The sequence below is a fragment of the Eleutherodactylus coqui genome, chromosome 4, assembly GCF_035609145.1.
Source record: "Eleutherodactylus coqui strain aEleCoq1 chromosome 4, aEleCoq1.hap1, whole genome shotgun sequence".
In the NCBI taxonomy this organism is placed as follows: Eukaryota; Metazoa; Chordata; class Amphibia; order Anura; family Eleutherodactylidae; genus Eleutherodactylus; species Eleutherodactylus coqui.
In genome coordinates, this window is record NC_089840.1 from 83,751,723 (window position 1) to 83,778,287 (window position 26,565).

At 46.1% G+C, this 26,565-nt stretch overlaps 1 protein-coding gene across 1 annotated transcript in view; it reads right to left on the reverse strand.

The window, feature by feature from the left end:
• Positions 1-26,565, reverse strand: part of SMPX (small muscle protein X-linked) — a 100,627-nt gene that overhangs the window by 35,904 nt on the left and 38,158 nt on the right. The window contains exon 3 of the mRNA XM_066598623.1: positions 17,448-17,534. Within this exon, the coding sequence (XP_066454720.1) occupies positions 17,448-17,534 (87 nt within the window). The remainder of the gene's footprint in view (positions 1-17,447; positions 17,535-26,565) is intronic.

A 26,565-nucleotide genomic window follows, 5' to 3' on the forward strand; every position in this document is an offset into this window, starting at 1 on the left:
ACGAGCAGGTCTGACAAGCGTGGGTAGCTTTTCAGAAAGCGCTGAACCACCAAATTAAAGACGTGGGCCAGGCATGGCACGTGCGTGAGGCTGCCGAGCTGCAGAGCCGCCACCAGGTTACGTCCGTTGTCACACACGACCATGCCCGGTTGGAGGCTCAGCGGCGCAAGCCAGCGGTCAGTCTGCTCTGTCAGACCCTGCAGCAGTTCGTGGGCCGTGTGCCTCTTATCTCCTAAGCTGAGTAGTTTCAGCACGGCCTGCTGCCGCTTGCCCACCGCTGTGCTGCCACGCCGCGCGACACCGACTGCTGGCGACGTGCTGCTGCTGCTGACACATCTTGATTGCGAGACAGAGGTTGCGGAGGAGGAGGAGGAGGGTGCTTTAGTGGAGGAAGCATACACCGCCGTAGATACCACCACCGAGCTGGGGCCCGCAATTCTGGGGGTGGGTAGGACGTGAGCGGTCCCAGGCTCTGACTCTGTCCCAGCCTCCACTATATTCACCCAATGTGCCGTCAGGGAGATGTAGTGGCCCTGCCCGCCTGTGCTTGTCCACGTGTCCGTTGTTAAGTGGACCTTGGCAGTAACCGCGTTGGTGAGGGCGCGTACAATGTTGCGGGAGACGTGGTCGTGCAGGGCTGGGACGGCACATCGGGAAAAGTAGTGGCGACTGGGAACTGAGTAGCGCGGGGCCGCCGCCGCCATCATACTTTTGAAGGACTCCATTTCCACAACCCTATACGGCAGCATCTCCAGGCTGATAAATTTGGCTATGTGGACGGTTAACGCTTGAGCGTGCGGGTGCGTGGCGGCGTACTTGCGCTTGCGCTCCAACAGTTGCGCTAGCGACGGCTGGACGGTGCGCTGACAGAAATTGGTGGATGGGGCCGAGGACAGCGGAGGTGAGGGTGTGGGTGCAGGCCAGGAGACGGTAGTGCCTGTGTCCTGAGAGGGGGGTTGCATCTCAGTGGCAGGTTGGGGCACAGGGGGAGAGGCAGCGGTGCAAACCGGAGGCGGTGAATGGCCTTCGTCCCACCTTGTGGGGTGCTTGGCTATCATATGTCTGCGCATGCTGGTGGTGGTGAGGCTGCTAGTGGTGGCTCCCCGGCTGATCTTGGCGCGACAAAGGTTGCACACCACTGTTCGTCGGTCGTCAGGCGTCTCGGTGAAAAACTGCCAGACCTTAGAGCACCTCGGCCTCTGCAGGGTGGCATGGCGCGAGGGTGCGTTTTGGGAAACAGTTGGTGGATTATTCGGTCTGGCCCTGCCTCTACCCCTGGCCACCGCACTGCCTCTTGCAACCTGCCCTGCTGCTGCCCTTGCCTCCCCCTCTGAAGACCTGTCCTGAGTAGGCGTTGCACACCAGGTGGGGTCAGTCACCTCATTGTCCTGCTGCTCTTCCTCAGAATCCTCTGTGCGCTCCTCCCTCGGACTTACTGCCCTCACTACTACCTGACTGCAAGACAACTGTGTCTCATCGTCATCGTCCTCCTCACCCACAGAAAGTTCTTGAGACAGTTGGCGGAAGTCCCCAGCCTCATCCCCCGGACCCCGGGAACTTTGCAATGGTTGGGCATCAGTGACGAAAAACTCCTCTGGTAGGAGAGGAACCACTGCTGCCCAATCTGAGCAGGGGCCCGAGAACAGTTCCTGGGAGTCTTCCCGCTCCTGAGCATGTGTCATTGTAGTGGAGTGAGGAGGCTGGGAGGAAGGAGGAGCAGCAGACAGAGGATTCGGATTTGCAGCAGTGGACGGCGCAGAACTGTGGGTGGACGATAGGTTGCTCGAAGCACTTTCTGCCATCCACGACAGGACCTGCTCACACTGCTCATTTTCTAATAAAGGTCTCCCGCGTGGACCCATGAATTGTGCGATGAATGTCGGGACGCCAGAAACGTGCCTCTCTCCTAATCGCGCAGCAGTCGGCTGCGATACACCTGGATCAGGAGTTCGGCCTGTGCCCACACCCTCACTTGGCCCTCCGCGTCCTCGGCCGCGTCCACGTCCTCTAGGCCTTCCCCTACCCCTCAGCATGCTGTATTACCAGTGATTTGATTTCCCAGGCAGGAAATAAATTGGCGCAAGCCTGCAGGCCAAATATAATTTTTTCCCTTTTTTTTAAAAGGAAAGGCCCACTGCGTCTATTCAATGAATAATAAGTTTAATAACTGTGTTGTAGCCCTGCAAATGTGTCACAGAACTGCAGTGTTGCAGAGTTATTAACTACAGCAGAGCAGGGATTTCCCAGGCAGGAAAGAAATTGGCGCAAGCCTGCAGTAAAACGTAGCTGGCTGCGTCTGATTTTTTTTATGTTCTCCACGCAGCACACACATACCCAGAGCCCTGAGGACTGTCAGAGGCAGACCAAATATAATTTTTTCCCTTTTTTTTAAAAGGAAAGGCCCACTGCGTCTATTCAATGAATAATAACTGTGTTGTGGCCCTGCCTACACAATTCTGTCCCTGTAGTATTAATGCAGGGTGCAATGCTCTGCACAGCCGATTTTGAGAAGAAAAAAAAATATGCAGCACTGCGAACAGCAGCCTGCCCAGTACTGCACACGGTTAAATGTGGCCCTAGAAAGGACCGTTGGGGTTCTTGAAGCCTACACTCACTCCTAACACTCTCCCTGCCTAACCACCACTTCTGTCCCTAATGCAGGGTGCAATGCTCTGCACAGCCGATTTTGAAAAAAAAAAAAAAAAATACACTGCTAACAGCAGCCTGCACACGGATAGATGATGTGGCCCTAAGAAGGACCGTTGGGGTTCTTGAAGCCTACACTCACTACAAACACTCTCCCTACAGCAGCTCCAACACAATAGCACTTTCCCTCAACTAACTCACAAGGCATCTGAGGCGAGCCGCGGGAGGGGCCGATTTTTATACTCGGGTGACATCTGATCTCCCCAGCCACTCACAGCAGGGGGGTGGTATAGGGCTGGAACAACACCGGAGGAAGTTGTAATGCCTTCCCTGTCTTTCAATTGGCCAGAAAAGCGCGCTAACGTCTCAGAGATGAAAGTGAAAGTAACCCGAACATCGCGTGGTGCTCGTTACGAGTAACGAGCATCCCGAACACGCTAATATTCGCCCGAGCATCAAGCTCGGACGAGTACGTTTGCTCATCTCTAATCAAGAACCATTCATGCTCCTATCTTGAATTCCTAATTATAACTATTATTGAACATATTCTCATCTTTGGATTTTTTTTATTGGATTTGGACATTATGTTTATTGAGTCTGCTCATATTCTGACAGGATATTAGCCTCGCCCGCTCAGAGTTTAGCGCAGGATAATTCCGTTTAGCATCCATAATGCTCAACATTTATGATGTAATTTCAAAAGTGACTTCAATCATCGACAACCTGATTTGGGCCGCCTGCACACAAAAGGTTTTGCATCTTGGAATCCACGGTCGGCATCCGCACCGCGGATCTGCAGCAAATACTGTTCGTAGCATGCTATGGAAAAACACTTTTTCTGTAAACTCACAGAAAACAATTGTGGTTTCCGTGACGGGAGGAAAAATCGCAACATTCTCTATTTTTGCACGGATTCTGCATGGACGGCTTCTACTGAAGTCAATGGAAGCCGTCCGACCCGCGGCCCTTCTGCGATTAACATTGTAGAAAGATTGTGGGTTCTGCGTCACTGCCTAGCAGCCTTATAGTTATGTTTTATCAAATCCAATTCAAACATCTGCAGCACCAATATTGTACCCTTGCACCAGGGGAGGTTTTCACTGCACAGCCACTTCTGGAAGATGGATTCCAATCTTCCACTGTCACAAATCACGAAATCCAATATGAATGGCAGCAGACACACTTAGGTGCAATAAAACAGGTTTTTTTCTTTATTCCATCCTCAGTAGATTACACGCTATATAGTTATGTTTTGTCAGTATGTGTAATGATTGATTCAGTTCTTTATGTGCAATTGTACAAAAATAAGCTCCATAGTTATAAAATTAACAATATTGTGCAGAAAAAGGTAATTCTGATGTCATCATTTCAGTGTTCTTTAGAAAATGAAAAAAATGAAGTATTGCACATTGTCCATTAAAATCAATTGTTGTCGATACAGGACGGCACCTCCAGATTGAGAGATGCTCTTTCTTAAGGCCCATTTACACGCAACGATTATTGTTCAAAATTCACTCAAATGATGGCATATGAGCGATAATTGTTGCATGTAAATGCTGCCATTGTTCACTCTTCGTCTGAACGATGATTTTAAGGTGAGCTTAAAATTCATCATTCAGTGGGAGAGAGATAACAGTGACTGCATGCTGTGTTCTGCACAAGAGTCGGAGATTACATTGTATTCTGCCAACAGCCTATGCTAGAACAATGGAGCTGTGTGCAGAGCTGAGACCACATGCTGTGCTCTGCAAACAGCTGCTTGATGCCCGTTTACATGCAAATGAAGCTGATAAAGTGTTAATGGACATTAGTATCCATTAACACTTTATGCAAAATGATCCCTAAAACTGTCAATCTTTCTATCTTTGAAAGATTGTCTTTGATTGTAAATGGGCCTTTACTGCTCTCCATTCTGGCCAAAAGATAAGGATCCTGAACAAAAGATCCCCATTTCTCCTTTATTAACTCAGATTTCTCAAACAGTATACCATATTTTTTGGACTATAAGATGCACCTGATGATAAGATGCACCCAGGTTTAGACAACAGAAAATAGGATACAAATATTTCATACTAATTAATACTTTCTTTGTGGGCTGAAAATGGAAAGTTTAATTTCAAGTGGACTTGAATACGTACAGTGGCCCTTATAGTAATCATCCCCCCTCTCAGTGGCCCAGTAGTAATAGTGGCCCCCAGTAGTAATGGTGTCCATAGCGGTCCCGGCAGTAATAGTATTAGTGGCCTCCAGTAGTCATAGTGGCCACTGGTATTAATAGTGCCTTCAATAGTAATAGTGGCCCCCAGTGGTCCCAATAGAAATAGTGATGCCTAATAGTAAAAGTGCTCCCTTTACCAACAAGCTGGGCAACAACCCCACCAGGTAGTGCTTTACCTCACTCTGTAGCTCCAGTCCGGCAGCTGATTATCAGAGGCTTTGACCCCTGGCCTCTTACCCAGCTTCTGCATTACATCCTCTACGCAGAGCAGAAGTTGGGAGAGAATGATCAGAGGTCATAGTCTCTGATAATCTGTGGCATCTGCACCGAAGCTATGGAGTGAGGGCAAGAACTTTCTGGTGGGGTGGGTGGTCCTAATGATCAGTTACAGCACAACAGTGGTGTGCCTGATTATTATCGAAACTGATCAGAGTAATATAGTAACATAATATGTTAGGCTGAAGGGAGACAATGTCCATCTAGTTCAGCCTGTTTCCACACCCCCTTGTTGATCCAGAGGAAGGCAAAAAAAAACAAAACAATGAGGCAGAAGCCAATTTAGTCCATTAAGGAAAAAATTCCTTCCCGGCTCCATAATGGCAGTCAGAATAATCCTTGGATCAATGTTTTGAAAGTTCCTACCTAACTCCAAGACCCGGATAAATAACCCTGTTGGTTATTTAATGTCAATATCCTGTAATGTCATAGCGCTCTAGAAAGGCATCTAGTCCCGCATTAAACTGCTCTATGGATTTTGCCATCACCACATCATCAGGTAGAGAGTTCCAGAGTTTCACTGCTCTTACAGTAAAGAACCCCCTTCTATGTTGGTGATGAAACCTTGTTTTCTCCAGAAGTAGAGGATGCCCTCTTGTTACTGTCGCAGTATAAACAGATCATGGGAGAGATCCTTGTATTGTCCCCTCATGTATTTATACATGGTAATTTGGTTGCCCCTTAATCGTCTTTCTTCTAGGATGAATAATCCCAATTTTGATAGTCTCTCTGGGTATTCTAGTCCTCTCATTCCATTTACTAATTTAGTTGCCCTTCTTTGAACCTCCTCAAGCACTGCAACATCTTTCCTGAGCACCGCTGTCCAGAACTGTACACAATATTCCATGTGAGGCCTGAGAAGTGCCTTATATAGAGGAAGAATAACTGTCTCGGCCCCTATGTACCCCAAGACTTTATTAGCCTTTGCAGCAGCTGACTGGCATTGGTTGCTCCAGTTAAATCTACAGTCGACTAGTATCCCCAGGTCTTTTTCCATATCACTTTTTCCTAGCAGTAACCCATTTAGTGTATATTGGTGTCATCCATTTCTTGAACTTTTTTTTGCCATTTTTCTACCCAAGCTCCCAGCTTATCTAGGTCCATTTGCAGCCATACATTGTCCTCCGTTGTATTAATTACCTTGTATAATTTTGTATCGTCTGCAAATATTGATACTTAACTGTGCAGTCCCTCTATCAGGTCATTGATAAATATATTGAACAGAATGGGGCCCAATACTGAACCCTGTGGCACCCCACTAGCAACGGTAGTGCAATCAGAGTATGAACAATTTATTACTACCCTTTGCTTTCTATTTCTGAGCCAGTTTTTTACCCAGCTGCACACGTTTTCGCCCAGACCGAGCTGTCACATTTTATATATCAGCCTATTGTGCGGCTTTGCCAGACCCTCCTGACATTGTACCAAAAGATGCACACACTTTTTAACAAGATTTTTTTTTTTGCTAAAAAGTGCATCTTTGAATCCAAAAAATACTGTATATAAAAATACATTTTCTAAACTGGATAACCCCTTTACACGGTTTAAAATAAGAAAAAAAACCTTGTATATCGCCAACTTATTCCAAAGTGCTTTCAGATAATTTATTTTTTAGCCCCACCAAGCTGAGTACTCATTTTACCGAGGTCGGAAGAATGGAAGGCTTTGCTAATCTTGAGCCAGCTACCTGATCATGCAGGGACTGAACTCACAACCTTCAGGTCGTGAGCGAGAAGCATTTATACTGCCTTAACACTCTGCTCCACATGAGACTCACCAAAGGTGATTCAGGTGGGACTTGAACCCACATCCTTTGAATGACTGCAGTAGCGAGAAGTCCAATGCACTATCCATTGCACCGCAGAGCCTACTTGGTTTCTTTTGTGCGGCATCAATGGTCAGTAATGCATGATTGTATGGGATCCTATTCTTGGGACAATAAACAATAATACAAACCTAAATGCAGATAAAATAAACTGTATCTTAAGTCTGTAGCTGGTTACAGAGTCTGAGGAATAACAGAGGTTATATTATAACATTATACACTACTCTAGCCGTCATAGTACAAAACAATAGGTATCTAAGAAACAAGCTGATAGCAGGAATTCTCCTTTTATTGGGCAAACCCCTATGCAGCAGCACATTTATTCTGCTCATTGCATGAGTGTATTATAATTGATGGATGCCTATAGTTTCCACTGGCAGTCCTCTAGAGCTGAGGATAGCTCCTCCTCACCTATCTCACCTTTTAACTAGCCCTAGTATATTGATGGATGGATGGATGCATAGATAGATGATAGATGCATAGATAGATGATAGATGCATAGATGCATAGATAGATAGATAGATATGAGATAGATAGATAGATATGAGATAGATAGATATGAGATAGATGGATAGATAGATAGATAGATAGATAGGAGATAGATAGATAGATAGATAGATAGATAGATAGATAGATAGATAGATAGATAGATAGATAGGAGATAGATAGTAGATAGATAGATAGATAGATAGATAGATAGATAGATAGATAGATAGATAGATAGGAGATAGATAGATAGATAGATAGATAGATAGATAGATAGATAGATAGATAGATAGATAGATAGATAGATAGGAGATAGATAGATAGATGGATAGATGGATAGATGGATAGATGGATAGATAGATAGATAGGAGATAGATAGTAGATAGATAGATAGATAGATAGATAGATAGGAGATAGATAGATAGATAGATAGATAGATAGATAGGAGATAGATAGATAGATAGATAGATAGATAGATAGATAGATAGATAGATAGATAGATAGGAGATAGATAGTAGATAGATAGATAGATAGATAGATAGATATAATGACCATCACTACATCTTTATAGAAATGTGGATAATCAAGAGAATAAAACATTATTGTTGCCACAGAAACCAGTCCTGATGCTGGATAGTTACAATGTAGCAGAATGTGAGTTCTGCTGTGAGGTTATACTGACACACTGTGGCTAGGAGTATTCTCTAGTAGCTCTTGTTTTTCTCATACACCATTGTATTATGTTTAACATAGCTGAAATATAGTTTGCAAAAACAGTGAGATTGTCAGTAAATAATGTATCCTGGATGGTAAACATGTTATCTAAGATTAGTACAATTAAAATGACGTTATATTGAAATGAGCAAGCATCATAAGATTACACAGTTTTCATGTAAAGTGATAGGAAGGCCCCAGCTCCCCCCTTCTCTTGTCCTGGTTTGCTTATTCAGTGTTAGCAAAGGGTAAGAGTGTCATGATAACATGTCATCTACAGCAAAATGTACCTAACTGGATCGAATAGTGGCAGCTATTGATATGTATGTAGATTTCTATCTACGAATACCTGAGCGAGCGCAACACAAACTCAAAACAAACAGTGTTATCACAGGGACACCGGCTATTGCAGGAAATACTATCACATTTTAATGTGGTTTTACTTGTAATATACTTTTTATATGTGTTTATGTATCTGTGACTTTGGTTGAGGTTTGTGTTTATATGTAAATATGTAAATAGAGATGAGCGAGCACCAAAATGCTCGGGTGCTCGTTACTCGGGACGAAATTATCGCGATGCTCAAGGGTTCGTTTCGAGTAACGAACCCCATTGAAGTCAATGGGCGACTCGAGCATTTTTGTATATCGCCGATGCTCGCTAAGGTTTCCATTTGTGAAAATCGGGGCAATTCAAGAAAGTGATGGGAACGACACAGCAACGGATAGGGCAGGCGAGGGGCTACATGTTGGGCTGCATGTCAAGTTCCCAGGTCCCACTATTAAGCCACAATAGCGGCAAGAGTGCCCCCCCCCCCAACAACTTTTACTTCTGAAAAGCCCTCATTAGCAATGCATACCTTAGCTAAGCACCACACTACCTCCAACAAAGCACAATCACTGCCTGCATGACACTCTGCTGCCACTTCTCCTGGGTTACATGCTGCCCAACCCCCCCCCCCCCCCCACGATGCAGTGTCCACAGTGCACACCAAAGTGCCCCTGCGCAGCCTTCAGCTGCACTCATGCCACACCACCCTCCTGTCTATTTATAAGTGCGTCTGCCAGAGGAACCGCAGGCACACACTGCAGAGGGTTGGCACGGCTAGGCAGCGACCCTCTTTAAAAGGGGCGGGGCGATAGCCCACAATGCTGTACAGAAGCAATGAGAAATATAATCCTGTGCCACCGCCATCAGGAGCTGCACACGTGGGCATAGCAATGGGGAACCTATGTGCCACACACTATTCATTCTGTCAAGGTGTCTGCATGCCCCAGTCAGACCACGTTTTTTTATAAATAGTCACAGGCAGGTACAACTCCGCAATGGGAATTCCGTGTGCACCCACAGCATGGGTGGCTTCCTGGAACCCACCGGCTGTACATTAATGTATCCCATTGCAGTGCCCATCACAGCTGAAGTAACGTCCGATTAAATGCAGGTGGGCTTCGGATCACACTGCATGCCCCAGTCAGACTGGGGTTCTTTAGAAGTGGACACATGCAGTTACAACTCCGTGAGGACCGACAGCATGGGTGGGTGCCAGGAAGCCACCAGCGGTACATAAATATATCCCATTGCATTGACCATCACAGCTGAGGTAATGTCATGTTTAATGCAAGTGGGCTTCAGCCCACACTGCATGCCACAGTCAGACTGGGGTTCTTTAGAAGTGGACACATGTAGTTACAACTCCGTGTGGACCCACGGCATTGGTGGCTCCCTGGAAACCACCGGCGGTACATAAATATATCCCATTGCATTGCCCAACACAGCTGATGTAACGTCAGCTGTAATGCAGGTAGGCAAAAAATTAATTGGATTACACTGTAGGCGAGGGCCCCAAAAAATTGGTGTACCAACAGTACTAATGTACCTCAGAAAAATTGCCCATGCCCAACCAAAAGGGCAGGTGAAACCCATTAATCAGTTTGGTTAATGTGGCTTAATTAGTAACTAGGCCTGGAGGCAGCCCAGTTAAAATAAAAATTGGTTCAGGTGAAAGTTTCAACGCTTTAATGAGCATTGAAACGTATAAAAATTGTTTAGAAAAATTATATGACTGAGCCTTGTGGGCCTAAGAAAAATTGTCTGTTCGGCGTGATTATGTGAGGCTTCAGGAGGAGGAGCAGGAGGAGGAATATTATACACAGATTGATGAAGCAAAAATGTCCCCGTTTTTGATGATGATAGAGAACGATGCTTCCATCCGCGGGTGCAGCCTACGTACTGTTTAGGTATCGCTGCTGTCCGCTGGTGAAGAAGAGAAGTCTGGGGAAATCCAGGCTTTGTTCATCTTGATGAGTGTAAGCCTGTCGGCACTGTCGGTTGACAGGCGGGTACGCTTATCTGTGATGATTCCCCCAGCCGCACTAAACACCCTCTCTGACAAGATGCTAGCCGCAGGACAAGCAAGCACCTCCAGGGCATACAGCGCGAGTTCAGGCCACGTGTCCAGCTTCGACACCCAGTAGTTGTAGGGGGCAGAGGCGTCACCGAGGACGGTCGTGCGATCGGCTACGTACTCCCTCACCATCCTTTTACAGTGCTCCCGCCAACTCAGCCTTGACTGGGGAGCGGTGACACAGTCTTGCTGGGGAGCCATAAAGCTGGCAAAGGCCTTGGAGAATGTTCCCCTGCCTGCGCTGTACATGCTGCCTGATCTCTGCGCCTCCCCTGCTACCTGGCCCTCGGAACTGCGCCTTCTGCCACTAGCGCTGTTGGATGGGAAGTTTACCATCAGTTTGTCCACCAGCACCCTGTGGTATAGCATCATTCTCGAACCCCTTTCCTCTTCGGGGATGAGAGTGGAAAGGTTCTCCTTATACGGTGGGTCGAGCAGTGTGTACACCCAGTAATCCGTAGTGGCCAGAATGCGTGTAACGCGAGGGTCACGAGAAAGGCATCCTAACATGAAGTCAGCCATGTGTGCCAGGGTACCTGTACGCAACACATGGCTGTCCTCACTAGGAAGATCACTTTCAGGATCCTCCTCCTCCTCCTCAGGCCATACACGCTGAAAGGATGACAGGCAAGCAGCATCTGTACCCTCAGCAGTGGGCCAAGCTGTCTCTTCCCCCTCCTCCTCATGCTCCTCCCCTCCTCCTCCTCCGCAACGCGCTGAGATATAGACATGAGGGTGCTCTGACTATCCAGCGACATACTGTCTTCCCACGCCTCCGTTTTCGAGTGCAAAGCGTCTGCCTTTATGCTTTGCAGGGAACTTCTCAAGAGGCATAGCAGAGGAATGGTGACGCTAATGATTGCAGCATCCCCGCTCACCATCTGGGTAGACTACTCAAAGTTTCCAAGGACCTGGCAGATGTCTGCCAACCAGGCCCACTCTTCTGTAAAGAATTGAGGAGGCTGACTCCCACTACGCCGCCCATGTTGGAGTTGGTATTCCACTATAGCTCTACGCTGCTCATAGAGCCTGGCCAACATGTGGAGCGTAGAGTTCCACTGTGTGGGCACGTCGCACAGCAGTCGGTGCACTGGCAGATTAAACCGATGTTGCAGGGTCCGCAGGGTGGCAGCGTCCGTCTTGGAGTTGCGGAAATGTGCGCTGACCCGGCGCACCTTTCCGAGCAGGTATGACAAGTGTGAGTAGCTTTTCAAAAAGCGCTGAACCACCAAATTAAAGACATGGGCCAGGCATGGCACGTGCGTGAGGCTGCCGAGCTGCAGAGCCGCCACCAGGTTACGGCCGTTGTCACACACGACCATGCCCGGTTGGAGGCTCAGCGGCGCAAGCCAGCGGTCGGTCTGCTCTGTCAGACCCTGCAGCAGTTCGTGGGCCGTGTGCCTCTTCTCTCCTAAGCTGAGTAGTTTCAGCACGGCCTGCTGACGCTTGCCCACCGCTGTGCTGCCACGCCGCGCGACACCGACTGCTGGCGACGTGCTGCTGCTGCTGACACATCTTGATTGCGAGACAGAGGTTGCGTTGGAGGAGGAGGAGGAGGGTGGTTTAGTGGAGGAAGCATACACCGCCGCAGATACCAGCACCGAGCTGGGGCCTGCAATTCGGGTGGGTAGGACGTGAGCGGTCCCAGGCTCTGACTCGGTCCCAGCCTCCACCAAATTCACCCAATGTGCCGCAGGGAGATATAGTGGCCCTGCCCGCCTGTGCTTGTCCACGTGTCCGTTGTTAAGTGGACCTTGGCAGTAACCGCGTTGGTGAGGGCGCGTACAATGTTGCGGGAGACGTGGTCATGCAGGGCTGGGACGGCACATCGGGAAAAGTAGTGGCAACTGGGAACCGAGTAGCGCGGGGCCGCCGCCGCCATCATGCTTTTGAAAGCCTCCGTTTCCACAAGCCTATACGGCAGCATCTCCAGGCTGATCAAATTGGCAATGTGCACGTTTAACGCTTGAGCGTGCGGGTGCGTGGCGGCGTACTTGCGCTTGCGCTCAAACAGTGGCGCTAGCGACGTCTGGACGCTGCGCTGAGAGACATTGCTGGATGGGGCCGAGGACAGCGGAGGTGAGGGTGTGGGTGCAGGCCAGGAGACGGTAGTGCCTGTGTCCTCAGAGGGGGGTTGGATCTCAGTGGCAGGTTGGGGCACAGGGGGAGAGGCAGTGGTGCAAACTGGAGGCGGTGAACGGCCTTCGTCCCACTTTGTGGGGTGCTTGGCCATCATATGCCTGCGCATGCTGGTGGTGGTGGCTCCCCAGCTGATCTTGGCGCGACAAAGGTTGCACACCACTGTTCGTCGGTCGTCAGGCGTCTCTGTGAAAAACTGCCACACCGTAGAGCACCTTGACCTCTGCAGGGTGGCATGGCGCGAGGGTGCGTTTTGGGAAACAGTTGGTGGATTATTCGGTCTGGCCCTGCCTCTACCCCTGGCCACCGCACTGGCTCGGCCTGTGCCCACACCCTGACTTGGGCCTCCGCGTCCTCGCCCGCGTCCACATCCTCTAGGCCTACACCTACCCCTCAGCATGGTGTATTACCAGTAGTGCAGAAACAGAACGCTGTAATTAAATGTGCCGCTTATTGGCCTGTGGTTGGAGGCTGACTTCGCTTACCGAACGCACAGCAGAGCCAGGAAATAATTTTGCGCAAGCCTGCTGTAACACTTAGCTGGCTGCGTATGAATTAGGAGGACAACTACACCCAGCACAGACCCAGTACACTGAGGACAGTCACAGGCAGCCCAAATATATTTTTTTCCCCAAATGTTTTTGGAAAGGCCCACTGCCTATATTCAATAAATATATGTCTTCTGTCCCTGCCTCACCACTACTGGCCCTGGAGTATGTAAAATAACTGCAAACTGTTGCACTGTGGACTGGAATACAGCAATGATGTAACAGCCAACACAGAGCCAGGAAATAATTTTGCGCAAGCCTGCTGTAACACTTAGCTGGCTGCGTATGAATTAGGAGGACAACTACACCCAGCACAGACCCAGTACACTGAGGACAGTCACAGGCAGCCCAAATAGATTTTTTTTCCCAAATGTTTTTGGAAAGGCCCACTGCCTATATTCAATAAATATATGTCTTCTGTCCCTGCCTCACCACTACTGGCCCTGGAGTATGTAAAATAACTGCAGACTGTTGCACTGTGGACTGGAATACAGCGGTGATGTAACAGCCAACACAGAGCCAGGAAATAATTTTGCGCAAGCCTGCTCTAACACTTAGCTGGCTGCGTATGAATTAGGAGGACAACTACACCCAGCACAGACCCAGTACACTGAGGACAGTCACAGGCAGCCCAAATAGATTTTTTTTCCCAAATGTTTTTGGAAAGGCCCACTACTTATATTCAATAAATATATGTCTTCTGTCCCTGCCTCACCACCACTACTGGCCCTGGACTATGTATAATTACTGCAGGGCGCAATGCTCTGCACGGCCGATATACAAAAAAAAAAAATGTGCAACACTGCAAAAAGCAGCCTCCACACTACTGCACATGGTTAGATGTGGCCCTAAGGACCGTTGGGGTTCTTGAAGCCTAAAATACTCCTAACACTCTCCCTATAGCAGCTCCGGCACCAACAGCACTTTCCCTCCTCTATGTCAGAATAAATCTGTGGCGAGCCGCGGGAGGGGCCGATTTTTATACTCGGGTGACACCTGATCTCGCCAGCCACTCACTGCAGGGGGGTGGTATAGGGCTTGAACGTCGCAGGGGGGAGTTGTAATGCCTTCCCTGTCTTTCTATTGGCCAGAAAAGTGCGCTAATGTCTCAGAGATGAAAGTGAAAGTAACTCGAACATCGCGTGGTACTCGTCACGAGTAACGAGCATCTCGAACACGCTAATACTCGAACAAGTATCAAGCTCGGACGAGTACGTTCGCTCCTCTCTATATGTAAACCAAAAAGATATCAAATAAAGTAATAACCAAATGTACAGCCATATTGATTGTCACTTAATTTAGCATCTCAGAAAAAGGCAACAGTAGTAGACAGATATTATGTCAGAAAGTTTCATAAATTAAAAAAGAAAATAAAGTTCTGCCATCAAGGCTGATTTTACATTTTCGATGGAAATCTACTTTGTATCCATTTTTAAAATGTCGGGGGTGTATAGTGGCAGTCAGATGGTATTTAATGGGGTTGTATCAGAATAGATTTCTATTACCTATCCATGGGATCAGTGGGGGTGCCCCCGCTGAGACCAGCACCGATCCCAAGAATGTGGGTCTCATGTCCCCCTCCTAAATGGAGCAGTGGCTGAGCATCTGCAGTGCTGCTCCTTGTATTTTCAATGGGACTGCCAAATATAGTCAAGTGCTTGTACTCAGCTATTTCCAACAGCCCCACTGAAATGAACAGAGCAAGCTCAACCACTGCTCTGTTCAATCTGACGCCACTGTGGGTGGGTGCAGAGAGCCCTCAGTGAAAAGAGTGGGACATGAAGCCCCAATTATTGGATCAGTGGGTCTCTAAAGGCTCATTTACACGCAAAGATAATCTTTCAAATGATTGAAGGATTGACAGTTTTAGTGATCATTTTGTATAAAGTACTAATGGGCATTAATGTCCATTAACACTTTCTCAGCTTCATTTGCATGTAAATTAGCCTCCAGGAGCTGCTTGCAGAACACAACAGGGGGTCTGAGTTCTGCAATCAGCTCCTTTGTTCTCACACAAGCTGTCAAAAGAATACAATGCAATCTCTGACAGCCCCTGGAGAGCACAGGGTGCAGTCTGTGTTATCCACTCTCCTGCAGAAATATGGATTTTAAGCTCACCTTAAAATCATCGTTCAGCTGAAGAGTGAACGATGGTAGCGTTTACACATAACAATTATCGCTCATATGCCATAGTTTGAATAAATTTTGCGCGATAATCGTTGCGTGTAAATGGGGTTTAAGTGGTGAGACCCCCACCAATCAGACGTTTATCACCTATTCATAGTATAGGTGATAAGACTCTATTTTGGTACAACTCCTTTAACTTTAGCTTCATTAATTAGATTTAGGTTTGCAGAAGACAAATCATGTGTTTGTTCTTTTTATTACTGTAGCTATTCTTTTTTTATTGGGGACACACATTGACTTCCTGTCATCGGTACAGACAGTACAGCAGAGTGTGTACTTTATGAAAGTCTCCAGGAAGTGAGTACGTCAACCCGATCCCTTCACAAACCATGAAGAAACAGTACAAAGCCATATTTGGGCATCCTACCTAATCTATGTCTCTAAGGGCGGCTTCACACGAGCGTATGTGCAATTTGCGCTATGAACAAGGTAGGTTTGAGCTCATTCCGGTACGTTTTACTGTACTTTTTGCGCACTCAGCGCAGTTTTTTTGCGCATAGGACACTACCACGCACGATATTAAATGTTATTTAGCGTAATGAGGTCCACATGTGTTCTTTTTTTCATTGAATTGCACATCGTATTTACGCACCTCCCATAGACTTCTATAGGAACCCTTGGTGCGCAAATATGCACAAAAATAGAGCATGCTGCGTGTTTTCCTTGCACATGAAATGCGTGTGCAAAGAAAAGAAGGGAGAGCAAATCCATTGAAATCCATTGGTTCTATTCTCTGTGTATTGTGCATGCAAAAACATGCGCAAATATGCCTGTGCGACATTACATGGGCGAGTGCGATATCGGGCCATGATTCACCCGCCAACATGTGATTTTCCCTACAGATGCATGGCGATTTTATCTCAAAAGCGCCTCACATCACTTCCCTAGTCTTGAAGATGGTTTTTGCTCTTAAAATGAGACAAGCGTGATATAAAAGTGACCAATTGTTTCAGAAAAGTTTTAAACCTCAACAATATTGCCTCTTATAACATGCTTTTTGGGGGTGGCCACAAAGTAGTAATTAGGTTCAATATTTTGAAGGGAATCTGTCACGCTCCCACAGCACCATAAACTATGTTACGTTGGTGTTATGGGAGGTGACAGGGAGCCAGGTGAGGTATTTTTTATACTTGCTTGTCCCCGTGATCCAGCGGTGTTCGCTTCTGAAGTTGATGTGCAGCATGAAAATCTGACTCTTTTCAGAGTCCCATGTGCATACCCTGCCATAGACTTGTATAGGAGAGCGTGCACACTTTATCCTGAAAAGAGTCGGATTTTAGGTTTTAGTTATTCTGCTGTATTTACAGTTATTTTGAAAATCTCGTCCACATGCTGCAGATATATACTTACTATAAGGATAAGTCATTAATATCTGATTGGTGGGAGTCAGCCACTTGGGACCCCTACTGATCAGCTGATTGAAGAGGCAGTAGTGCTCAGATGAATAATCAGCGTGGAAGTTGAGTTGATTGAGGAAAAGGATTGCATAAAAGTTAATGTTGCATCTCTTCATAAGGTAATACAAAGTCATAAATAGACAGGAGGATCACAGATCTCATATGCTCCTCTCTCTACATGCTACAGCATGACCTCGCTGTCCTCCTTCTGATCTTTCACACAAGCTGAAATGAGAGCTGAATGTTTCTGTAGCCCATTACTTCGGCCTGCTGTAGCATGGGTCAGAGCCTGGCTTTACTATAGGACCAAGATAGCAGCATTAGCTGTGATCTAGCCCAAGATAATAAAATTGGTAGTTATTACATAGCAAATACTTCCTTGACTACTGCAACTAAAGTGTTTTCCTGATAGGATGTATGAGATATGTCTGTGCTAAGGAAAGGGTAAAGTATCATATTTTGTGTTAACATTTTATTTTGAGTGGTCTTCCTGAAAGTGGTCAATACTGACCACTGTACAAACAAAAATAAATCATGATTAGTAATGATCGCGATGACGATAATTGTGGTGATGTTATTATTATACAAATCCTTAACTGATTCTTACTTGTTCTGCTTCAGGTGTAAATTCTCTTCTCTTGGGTGGCTGTCCGGCACCAGGTCTGAATGCTCCCATAGGGATATTGAGATTAGCCTGATAAATACAGCAGTCCATTAGTAGATACATTTATCTAAGTGCACACAATTATACTTTGTAGCAATTTCCCTTAACATACACAGTAATAAAGTATAAACGTTTTGACACATGGGTCATTTCTGGTGTCAACATTTTCAGGTTGTTCTGTTTTGAGGGAATTAAGCCTCATACTAGCGGCATTACTGAATGTTATCACAATACTTCAGGAAGGGGATTTGCGAAACAAGACTACGTTTTTCTTCCTATCATTTTCTACAGCTCAGCAACCTCAGCGTCTGTGTATTTATAGAAACCATTTCAGGCAAATGTGAAGGTGTTGCACATAAACAGCCATATATTTCAGTACAGTTGGAATCACAATTATCCAAACCCCATGGCCAAATAAGTTTGTTTGCCAACTTTACATGGTCCAAAAAGATGGCAGAATAAATCATTGCCTTGTAAAAACAAAAGCAGGAATACTAAAATATAGCAAAGGTACTGAATGTTCCTAGAGATACAGCTGGAAGCATAGCCTGCAAGTTGAAAGTTAAAGGAACACTGACTACATCACCTGGATGTGGCAGAGAGAGGAAGCTATCACCGGCTGCCACCAGATTCCTGAGGAGGCAGGTGATCAAAAACTCTGTAACTTCAAATATCTGCAGCAGGATTTGATGACAGCAGGCACTGAGGTTTCCATTTATATAGTAAGGCACATGCTATAGTGAATGCAAAGGTCTTCATGCCTAAACTCCAAGAGATACACATATTGACCCAAAAGCACAAGAAACGTTGGCTCCAATAGGCTCAAAATGATAAATAAGCTACAGAAGTTTTGGGATTCTCTTCTGTGGATTGATGAAAGAAAACTGGAACTTTTTAGGTCTATGAATCAGCGGTGTTTCTGGAGGAAGAAGAATGAAGCATACGCTGAAAAGGAACACCGTGCCCACAGTGATGTAGTGGCTCAGTAATGCCCTGGGGTTGCGTTGTTTCACCTGGCAATGCAAACCCGCAATGTGTGTAGAGCAAGGTGGATTGAATAAATTATCAACAAATCTTAGGAGAAAACCTTCATGCCTCCTGTGAGGAAGCTGAAGCATGGGAGTCATTGGATCTTCTAGAAGGACAATGATCCCAAGGCTTAGTTGTAAAAGAAGTCTTAAAAGATTCTGGAATGGTCATAAAAGTTGCCTGACTTGCACCCCATAGAAAATCTTTGGTAGTATTTAAAGAGGGTGGGTTTAGTACGCAAACCCAAAAGTATTAGTGAACTGGAGGCCATTGCCTGCGAGGAATAAACTGATATTCAGAAGCTGCTATCTGGCTATGCATCACGTCTGCAGCAGGTCATACTCTACTAAGTACTAAAGATGCTTGTCAAGAAGGGGTTGAATAATTTTGAGACTGCAGGGGTCATTAAAAGTGGTATTTTATATTGAAACCACTTGTATTTTTTTTGTTGAGCCATCAGTTTGTTCTTGTTTGTTTTACTACAAACAGCTGAAAGTTTGGCAACTAAACATAATTTGTCACTTGTTTGGGGGGGGGGGGGTTGAATAATTTTGATTGCAACTGTACAAAGAAAGGATCCCATATATATACTAAATCCATATACCCTAAAAGATGCCCCTTTAATGTCCATTACATTTTCAGATCCCAGATTCTGTTGTTGTTCAATCTGTTTTTATCATGAATATCATAGAATCATGGAATGGTAGAGTTGGAAGGGACCTTCAGGGTCATCAGGTCCAACCCCCTGCTCAGTGCAGGGTCACTAAATCATCTCAGACAGATGTCTGTCCAGCCTTTGTTTGAACACTTCCATTGAAGGAAAACTCACCACCTCTGGGAGAATCACTACTTCCCCGAAGTGGTGGGAGGCGGTTTTGAGATAAAAAAAGCCACCCATCCACAGGAAAATTGCATGTTGGTGAGCACTATATTGGGCCGTGTTTCATGGCCCGATATCACGCTCACCCATGTGAAGTTAGCCTAAGGAAGATATTTTTCTCTTATACAGGAATAGATATGGTTCATGGGCAAGGTGGAGTTACCAACTGGTGAGAGATATTTGCGGAGTGGATCGGAGACCTCTTTTTTAACAGGATACCTCTTCCCCTTTCTCAGTGGTCAGAAATGCTGGCCCCTGCATAATGCACATATCATGCACACTCCAGTAGGGAAGATATGGCCGACATGTTTAATATATGTCCCTATGATTATTAAAATGGCTGTATTTTATTTTAAAGCCTGACTTGTGGTCCTTTTAGATGGGATGAGAGGTTGGGCAAATGATGCTGACACTTGTCCCAGTGAAGCTCGCTCCTGTGCTGTTACACAGAAGCGTGCGTTATGGGCATCGCTCACAGCGCTACCGGAATGTAGGCAGAGTGGGCCGGGAGTGGTCTCCCCCCGCCAGCCTCCATTCACAGAAGTGACCGACTGCTGTTTACATTGAACGGCCCATCGTTTAGTTTTCTACATGCAGCAACTAAATGACTGAACAATTCTCGTCCAGCCGTTCAGTCACTGCATACATGGGACAATTATTGTTCAAATTCCCATGTAGAAGGGCCATTAGCATACACAAAGTTTATCATCTGGGTCTGCTGTGGCAAACATTCAGCACTCCAAGACTGCATTGCTGGAGAACGTGAGGAGGTGATCAGGTGACATCTGAGGAGTTAAATGGCCAGAACTGGAGTTGGTGCCAATTCTGGCAGCTGCAGGCGGGTGTGAACTGTATAACACAGCCAGTACCCACGACACAAGGAGCATGCTTGGTTCCTGAGCTTGTTTCATACAAGCCCCATGCACGTACAGTGGATGTCACCAAGAGGTTAACGTTGCTATGCTGTACAACGAGACTCATACCAGAAGCACTGTCTGTCTATGGAGTTTGTTTGGCTGTGTGCTTGATTTAAACGCTATACATTTACGTCCTGCAGCGTCGGGGTATGTATAAAGGGAGATCGCGGGGCGATCTTCCTACATACAATGTGGGCACAGGCTGTTTCTTACAGCCGACACCCTCCGAGCTAATAACCCTTTGAATTCCGCTGTCAATTCTGACAGTGGCATTTAAATCCCCAGCCGATTTTCGTGCGTCCCATACAGCCCCTCGCGATAAGATGGCTGGGAGCCGTGCAGGTGTCATGGCAGCCGGGGCCTTCTGAAAGGCTCCAGGGCTATCATGGCAGAATGCCTATCAAGCCATGCCCATGGAGTGGCTTGATAGAATGCCTGCCCGATAGCAGAATAATGTAATGCTATGGTATTACATCATAATGCAGGAGTGATCAAAGCATCGCAAGTTGTGGTCCTTTCTTGGGAGTAAAACATAAAAGTAAAAATAAGATCAATAAAGTTTTGCTAACTATTTAAAAAAAATAATAAAAGTAATTATTCATAATAACAGAATCTAAATAATGAAATAAAAATACATATTTGGTATCCCTGCATCCGTAGAAGTCCGATATATTAAAGCAATGCATTATTTTCCCCGCAGGATGAACGTCGTCAGAAAAAATTAAAAAAGAATGCCAGAAATGCACTTTTTTGGTCACCCTGTCAAAAAGTTATATGTATTCCAAAATTGTACCAATGCACAATACAGGACATTCTGCAAAGAATGAGCCCCGGCACAACTATGTCAACGGAAAAAATATGATTACAGTCACAAGATGGTGGCAGAAAATAATTTAAAAAAATTAAATATCTTTGAAAAGAAATAAAAGTAGTACAGCAAAAAAAAACTATATAAGTTCGGAATCGTAGTAATCGTACTGACCTATAGAACAAAGTGATCATATAATTTTTGTTTCAGTTTGTGCACCGTAGAAACAGGATGCACCGAAAGATGGCGGAATGTTGTTTTTTTTTTTCATTTTACTGCACTTAGAATTTTTAAAAAGTTTTTCAGTACATTATATGGTACATTAAATAGTGCCATTGAAAAATACAACTCGTCCCATAAAAAACAAGCCCTCATACAGCGACGTCGATGTGTGTACGGACACCTGCCGTGTACATTGTGGAGTGAATTAGAGCAATCCCCTTATATGATGCTACATCACAACTTGCAAATAGTAACCGCCATTGCATCAACTTCATTTCCTGTCTGGACCTGACAGAAGAGAATGCTTATTTGGTCAACACTGCCATCTACTTGGAAGTCCTTATATAGCTGTACCACTTGATTTGCATTACTATGTGAATGATCTCTAGTAGGGCACATCTTAGGGACATCTGCCATATAAGAAGGCCCTTTAAGGGGCTCGAAATCTTCAGCTGCTTCCCACTTGTTGCCAAGATATATACACTGCCTTCCTTGGATAATTACTGCCCATATATGTGCCATCTTGTCAACTATAATCCCTATGAAAAAATAGAGTTATGGGTATGCAGGAGTCATCTATGGAAGATCACGTTATTTACTCCAGCTGCCAAGGGTGGAAGTGGCCAAACCCTTTAAAGCAATGGACATGCTGCATTGATCAGTCCTTCTTGGATGAACATAAAGGGACTTGGATATGTACTAAGGTTTCTTATATTACTGTATATACTGTAACTAGAAATAAACTTTCCCAGATGACATATTCACTTATCAGAATGTACTATATATGTACATAGACATGTCAATGCCTCATTATTGGCTCCTGTGGGTAATAACAGAACCACTAGTTTTACTGCTCAATTTCTCCTTTTTACTGAATCCTTTGCACTATAAAGGCTGAAGTTGAACCTCTGTCTATAATCTATTGGGATCCCCATATTGGCTAGAGAGCCAATAAAAAAATACGATGACTCTCCAGCTAAATGGTTGCCATGTAATACTGCACCTCACCTGCAGGGGGTGTTGCACAGGAATGTATGACTGACGGCAGGCTTCTGAAGCTTGGTCAGGCAATTGCTGGGGAAGGTTCAGTTTATAAAGGGTTGTCTTGATGAGATAGCACCTTTAGGGCGGTTTCACACGGATGCGTTTGCGCAAAACTCAGAGAACAGAACCCATTGATTTCGATGGGTTCAATCCTATTTTTTGTTTTTGCATGCTCAGAATTCTGTGTGCACAAAACAAATGCAGCATGTTCTATTATCATGTGCATTTGTACACTAAAAGCCCCATAGGAACCTATGAGGGTTGCACAAACGAGCAATTTTGTGGACAGAAAGAACACATCTGGAGCTAACAGGTGTTACCCGCACCCATGCGAATGGTCACAAACAGTGAAATAAGTACAGTAAAATGCACAAAACCGCAGCATGTCGTTCACACGTGCATTTTTGCGCATACGCCTTATGTTCAGGCTACACAGCACCTTGCAGTTGTAATGACTGGCATGACCGCAATGACAAGAAATAAAATCTTGTGAGAAAAATAAAAGTATGCTGGATTCTTTTTTTCGAGACCGTCACAAGGTCACATGTGATTTTTTTTCCAATGGGAAAGCATAACAGTCATGTCAAGATTGTGATAGTCCCTCAATTTTGCCATGTGTCACATGCTTAAGGCTAACTTCACATGGGCCATGATCTCAAAACCGCCTCACATCAGTTTGGGGAAGTAACGATCCTCCACCGCGGCTGACAGCGGCTCGCATCGCATCACCCATTGTTTTCAATGGGGTAACCTCTCATCGCATTGCAACGTGTGCACCAAGCGTGTGGTCTGATGCTGCCACCCGCCCATTGAAAACAATGGGCGATGTGATGCGAGGGCATGCAGAAAGATACGACATGCTGCGGTTTGTTTCCCGATGCAATGCGAAAAAATATCTCTCATGTGTATGACCCCATTCAAAACCTTACACGATTTTCTCACTCGTGTGTAGCCGGCTTAAGTGGATAAATAAATGGGGTGAAAACTTGCTAATTAAATACTTTATTTATGTATCAGCTACAATTCAAATTTTTCTATGCCAACTGAAGGGCTCCTTCACACTGGCTATTGCGATATCGCCGTGCGAAAATCATGGCAAAATCACAACTTTGTTCATGAGATGTTTGAGCATCAGGGCTCAGTCATACGGGCGCCGACGGGCCCGTGTTACTGCACGATAAGATGGTTACACTGCATGTGCTGACGACTCTCCGCACCACCGGAAGAAAGAACACATGACCGACTCCATTGCCGGTCATGTGTTCTTTCTTCCGGCGGTGTGGAGAGTCGTCCACACCTGCAGTGCGGCCGTCTTCATCGTGCAGTAACACGAGCGCATCGGCACCCGTGTGTCTGAGCCCTCAGCAATGCTTTTTCAGAATTTGCAAGAGACATTGTACATTATAGGTCTGAGTAACTATATATGATTCTGAGGTCAGAGTTTACAGTAGGTGAAAGGTTTTCGGCATTTCCTCCAACATCAAAGCTATATATTGCAGGTACTGCACCATTGTATGGCTGGTATACCTCTACGTAGTCTTGGTGGATGATATGTTCCAGATGGCAGTGGTGGCGTCAGAAGATTTGGGAAGGTTTCTCCCTGCAGATTAGACTCCTCTGTGTATTCTTTATCTATTACACTGTAAGGCCCAATGCAATGGTTTTCCATAGCATGATTTGCGATTTCCACTTGCGAAGGAAGAATCACAGCATGCTCTATTTTGATGCGGGACTCGCATGGACGGCTTCTATTGCAGTCAATGGAAGTCGTCCGATCCACAGCGATTCCAAAATGTCAATTTTGAAATTGCCGCGGCATCGCTGGCACAGCACTCCCTGCACTGCGCATGCGTGCCGGCACGCTGGCCGACACATCCGCAGCAGATCCAGAAAGGTAAGTATGTGTCTCTGGCCCGGCACCAGGTTAGATCCCGCTGCAGTATCCCGCTAGCGGAATCCGACCCGGCCATGTGCATGTGGCCTAAGGCTTTTTCAAGTTACATAATAGCAATAATCTACTAATACTTTAGTTTCCATCTGACTGAGGGAGGTCTTACAGCAGATATGTCACACGTTCACCGTTAGACTGCTTTCACATTGGCTACAAAATCAATGTATGTGAATCCCATGGTTTCCAATGGCTTCCGTCACATTAGCGATGTTTTGACTGATGCTATGTTGCTAGAAATATCGCGGCATGCTCTATGCTGCTGAGATTTGCGATTTTATGCAGCCCATGGTTCCCTATGGAGCCTCCTAGTTTATCATATTGCATAGCACGAACTTGCAGTTTTTGTGCAATGTGATTTTAACATTAGAAAGTCCTATTAACTTTCTCATAGTAAAATCGCGCGATTTTATTGTGTGAGAAAATCGGAGGTAGCAGTGATGCGATGCAAAACTTTTTTCACAAAAAAAGAATCACCCCCTAGGTCACAAAATTGAATGTACAAAGCTGCGATATCGCAGCAATTGTATAGCGCCAATATCGCTGTTGCCCGTATAAGAGAGGCCTAAGGCTGGGTTCACATGCAGGTCAGCAATTCCACCGGCAATTTTAAGCCCGAACCTAACCAGCAAAGTGGATGAGATTTGCAAAAGTCTTGTCCACACACTTCGGAGAAGTCATTGCGGCCAAGCCACGTTGAAATTGATATGGCGGTGGGTTTTGAAGCTGCATTTCTGCCGCTGGAAATCTTGACGTATTTCCATTCGGACCCGCTGCAGTCATACCATGAGATTTCCGCCTCGTGTGACCGCAGCCTAACTCTTATCTAGTCACCAGAGGCGTAACTTGAAGCTCCTGGGCCCCAGTGCAAAACCTGTAACAGGGCCCCCAACTATAATGCTTTATTCATACGGTAGTACTAGGCTCCCTATATGGAGAGGAGAGACCTTATGGGCCCCTCTAAGGCTCTTGGACCCGGGAGTAACCGCGTCCCCTGCATCCTCTATAGTTACGCCCCTGCTAGTCAGTATGTTACTACTTAGGGTGCGTTCAGACGAGCGTGTTTTGGTGCATACTTAGGTGTGTACATACGTCCGCACCTAGGTACGAGCAAAAGCACGCGTGAACACAGCTGCGTGCTTGTTGTCAATGGAGCCGCGGCTGCTGCCGGCGGCTCCATTGAAAACAATGCTCTGCCGGTCCCCTGCATTCTTTTCCAGGGAAGGGTTTTACATATAAGCCCTTCCCTGAAAAAGAAACATTTTAGTGCAAAACAAAAAAGAATAAGAAAAAACTTACCTGTCCGCCGCTGCTGTGACCCCCGCGGGCATGAAGAACACATCAGCCGCATGCGGCCGATGTATCCTTCACCCCCGCTAGTTAAGAGAATTCCCTGCTGCTACATCTGCCCCATCTGTGGCAGATGCAGCTAAAGGAATTCTTCAATTCTCAACCGCAGCTGTCACACATGACAGCTGCGGTAGAGAATCCTGCTGCCGGCATCCTGTCAATGGCTTTTCAGGGAAGGGCTTCATAAGCCCTTCCCTGAAAAGCCATTTAAAATAGTGCAAAAAATTTTTAAAAAACAATTCTCCCCTCCCTTCAGCTGCCGGGGCTCCGCCGCGACTTCTAGCTCTGTCCCCGGCTCTGTAGTTCTGAGCTATCAGCAGCCGGGGACTTAAAATCCCCGCCTGCTGGTAGCTCTGATTGTGGTTGGCTGAATTGCTTCAGCCAATCACAATCAGAGCTACCAGCAGGAGGGGATTTTAAATCCTCGGCTGCTGATAGCTCAGCAGCGCTACAGAGCCGGGGACAGCGGCAGAAGTCCCCGCTGAGCCCCGGCAGCTGTCAGTGGCTTTGCAGGGAAGGGCTTCTTAAGCCCTTCCCTGAAAAGCCTTTTAAAATAGTAAAAAAAAATTTAAAAAAAGGTACTCACCTCCCTTCAGCTGCTGGGGCACAGCCGCGTCTTCTCCTGCTGTCCCCGACACTGTGGTGCTGAACTGCTGATCTATCAGCAGGCGGGGATTTAAAATCCCCGCCTGCTGAAAGAGTTGTATGGAATTGGCTGAGGTCACAGGTCAACTCTCCCTGTCATTCATTCGGGGAGAGTTGCCTGTGATTGGCTGAGCACTAGATCAGCACCACAGTGCAGGGGACAGCAGGAGAAGACGCGGCTGTGCCCCGGCAGCTGAAGGGAGGTGAGTATCCATTGT